This window comes from Oratosquilla oratoria, chromosome 22 (assembly GCF_046742065.1).
Source record: "Oratosquilla oratoria isolate Oo_2021 chromosome 22, ASM4674206v1, whole genome shotgun sequence".
Taxonomy (NCBI): Eukaryota; Metazoa; Arthropoda; class Malacostraca; order Stomatopoda; family Squillidae; genus Oratosquilla; species Oratosquilla oratoria.
This window is the reverse complement of record NC_134798.1, coordinates 44,863,670-44,867,534: the sequence shown is the minus strand read 5'-3', so window position 1 is coordinate 44,867,534 and position 3,865 is coordinate 44,863,670. Positions and strand designations below refer to the sequence as shown.

Here is a 3,865-nt window from a genome sequence, read left to right as displayed (position 1 = left end):
CTGCAGTAAGCTTATAAGAAGCTGTCCTCAAATGAGGACACTGGGATAATATAATAGCTTTGTATAGTGATAATCTGTTAGCAAAGGATACTATAAAGAAAAACATATTCTTCTCTTTTTGTGTGTTTGATGCTGAAAAATTGTAAAAATAAATCTGATATTCTAAAAAAAACATGATATAAAGTAACCCATACAAATAAACTGAATCATGCAAGCCAATATATCCTTTTGTATTAATTTTTTGTGATAAGGGGAAAAACATTCTATACAGAGTGTTACATTGCATTTAGCACAAAATGTTCTTGGTTTCTTGGAGCAAGGTTTCCTTTGGCACCGTCTTTGTTGTTCCCGTTTTGCAACAACATGGTCCTTTTTGTCATACCGAACATCAGCGAGTTTCGTAGATGGGCTTGGTGCGTTACTTTTTCTCCCCAGTTTTCTGCCTGCATCTCCCAACTTCAAATATGGCACACATACTGCTCTTTTGAAGCTTACTAAGTCAAGGTGTTCCTTTCCTTGATGTAAGAATTTATGGATGATCCACGCATTTACGAAGAGCGGCCAATACCACTTCTTTCCCCGTAGAGAAGTTGCGTATTTCCCAGTCAACCAGTCATGGTGATCTACACCTCCCATATAAGCATTGTAGTTGTTCAGAACATTTGGCTGAGGAACATCACCTTTTGCTTTTATATCACTTTGCCATCTCTTAACCTTTTTGACAGGTTCAATGGTATCATAATTTGTTCCAACACACACACACACACACTTGTTGTCAGACCACCTGACAAAAAGAATTTCTTCATTTGTGTCAAACATATAATCATAGGTGCCTCTTTTCTCGTTTTTCATTATATTTGTTGGCCGTAAAGGATATTTGGTCAATCTGCTTTCCCTTACTGTGCCTGTGGCCTGATAACCGAGATTCCTAAGACGAACTAACAAATCATACCCGGTGAATTAGTTGTCAAAGAAAACAGAATGAGAATTTGGTACTTTCACTGCCTCTAACATTCTCAAAACAACCTTTGTTCCGAGTAGCAGGCCATCATTATCATCATTCCTAGAACTCTTGCCACAATACAAGTCAAAATTATAGCAGTCACCTGTGGCTCCACATACAGCCCAGAATTTGTACCCAAATCTGTTGGGTTTATCTCTCATAAACTGTTTCAATGAATTACGTCCATAGTACTTCACCATTATTTCATCTACAGATATGAATTCCTCAAATATGCTAAACTGCTGAAATGACTCTTTGGCTAGTGACAATAGAGACGTAATTTTGAACCCTTTATCATGTGTATTGTCCTTGGCATCTTCATTATTGCAAATATGTATAAGACTTTTCACAAGCTGATAACGATTTCTTGACATTGCCCTTTGAATGATTGGGCCCCGAGATCTTCCTCACTTGACCAGTAATCTCTCTCAGAAGGAACTTTGTGATATCCAGAAAATAGTAATATTACAATGAATGTTTTCAACTCATCAACACTGAATGTAAAATCACATATTTTTACATTAATTTGTATAGCGAACTGTCTCTTTGACAATGTGCTCATAGATGCCGGGAGTCATAAGTTTCTCAAACAGTTCCAGAGGTGATAAAGTATCTAGATTATCTTTCATTTTCTGCAAACAATCCCTGTGATGTTCGGAACGCCCTTTGACCTTCCTGTATTCAGGAGTTTTGTGTTTCCATACGGGTTCAGAGTCACAAAATTTGCGTTTTTTCTGGATGCTGTAGTGGCTTTAGCTTTATTTTCAGCATGTTCTTCTATCGGCACTCTATCCACATGAACTTCTAAGGTACCAGGCACATCTTGAACAGATATCTCACCCATTTCATCTTCAGCTATATCCTCCTCGTCAGTCAGTTCATCTACATCCGGTGGTACAATAATCACATCAGCTCTTTCAGCTGTATCTTCCTCTTCATCCTCATCAAACAATAATTCAAGGGCTCTCTCAACTGTGAGTGCAGAACGTTGTCTCTTCGCCATCTGTGATGAAACAGAATAATATACATAAGTTTATAAAAGAGAATAATCATAATAAAAAAAATTATTCTGTATTTTTTTTATTCTTAAATTTTGGCCTGTATTGGCCATGTGAGGGGAAACAGATCCCTCGCACATTGACACTACTATTATACAGTAACTATATAACTACTATAACTAAATAGTTGCACTATTATAATGCACCAACCTTTGAAGCAGTATTCAGTCAGATGTGTTGCCTACGACGATCCGAGCACAAATGACGTATTAGTGGGTGTAGCAGGCACCGTCATCCATGGCATGTTGTAACATGAATAATCAGAGGGAGTCGCAGGTTCTTTTATCGTTGTCCTGTTGTGACCTGTAGTAGCACATGCTTCTATTATATTGTCCCAGTGTCCTCATTTGAGGACAGGCATTTTATAACATTGCTGGCTTGCTGGGTACTAATAATAATTACCTGATATATAATGTACATGGTAAATCAGCGTCTTAGAAACATGTGACAACACCTATAATATCGGTGTCGATAGAGTAGTACTCTGTATTGAAGATGAAATGTTGGCTTATATGTGGCTCAATTTATCCCTCAAATTGGAACCCAACTAAATGCTTTTGTATGCATCAGTGAAACATAGTTTTAACATGAGGTTGTTGCAAAAACATTATAGTTTGTATTTTATGTATCTTTGAGTTATTCTATTCGCTTATTTATGAATATGACAATAATATACCCGGTGTCCTCAAATGAGGACACTGGGACATAATGGGTTAATGGTCACCAATTTTGACCCCACTTCACTTCTGACCTCACGCCTCAAGCCACACTTCCCCTCCCCTCTGACTTTGCCCTGCACGACGGATTGACATGTTTTTAGCTCTGCGTGTTCCCCTTCTACTCATATCTCAATTTTATTTGTCTCTGCAAATTCTTGTCATCTGTTCTTTCCTGAAGAGGGCTATAACCATTAGCCGAAATATGGAAGTTATACTTTCTTCTATTTTTTTTTATTTATTCCGACTGTGGGTTCTTCGTGTTTATAATATATATATATATATATATATATATATATATATATATATATATATTGACATTTCCTAAATCCTCTATGCACTCATTTAAATCCATCCAAAAGGCCTCCCTTTCTTCTACACTCTTCTCACTGCCAGGCCCATATGCACTTACAAAGACCCACATCTCCTTTCCCAGTTTCACCTTCATCCACATTATTTTTGAGGAAACCTTCTACCACTCCACTACACGTTTACCTATCTCTTCACTTACTAGAATAGCCACCCCTTCCCTCCCTCTCCCTCTCTTCAATCCTGATAACCTCCCACTTACACTCCCAAACTTACACTCACCCTTCCCTTTCAACTTAGTTTCACTCAAAGCCAACACATCCATCTTTCTTCTCACAAACATACTACCTATCTCTTCCCTTTTACTCTCACCTGTACCACATCCACGCACATTAAAAGACCCAAACCTTAGGGTGCTGGTCCGAAAACTCCCAGACCCTCTTAAGCCTTTACTTTTCGTTTAGGAATGTCCCTTGTGGGGCTACAAGGAGAAGGATGCCTAGTCCCAATCCCCGTCCCTTTCTTCTCGCCTCTTACGATCCAAGTGGGAATACTTGGTGGCAGTATTCTTTTCCCCCACCACAGGGAATTCCCCCACCACAGAAAAAGAATACTCAGAAAAATGGTACAGGACAGCAACAAGGGGTTGGGGGACAGCATAACGGAGGGACAGTCGTAGTATGAAAGTGTCATCATTTCTCTATGAACAGAGTTTTCCTCTATCATAGACAAAATGATGTGTGGCTCTGGTCCGTAGGGGCGCCCCATATAGACCCTAA

At 38.8% G+C, this 3,865-nt stretch overlaps 1 protein-coding gene across 1 annotated transcript; it reads right to left on the bottom strand.

Moving 5' to 3' along the window:
* Nucleotides 1–1,556: 1,556 nt before the first annotated feature.
* Nucleotides 1,557–2,574, bottom strand: LOC143037243 (uncharacterized). Its single transcript, XM_076205369.1, has 2 exons — nt 2,212–2,574; nt 1,557–2,006 (listed from the first exon to the last, which is right to left on the bottom strand). The coding sequence occupies exon 2, from the start codon at nt 2,004–2,006 to the stop codon at nt 1,629–1,631; it is 378 nt and encodes a 125-aa protein (XP_076061484.1). The 5' UTR covers nt 2,212–2,574; the 3' UTR covers nt 1,557–1,628.
* Nucleotides 2,575–3,865: the final 1,291 nt, after the last annotated feature.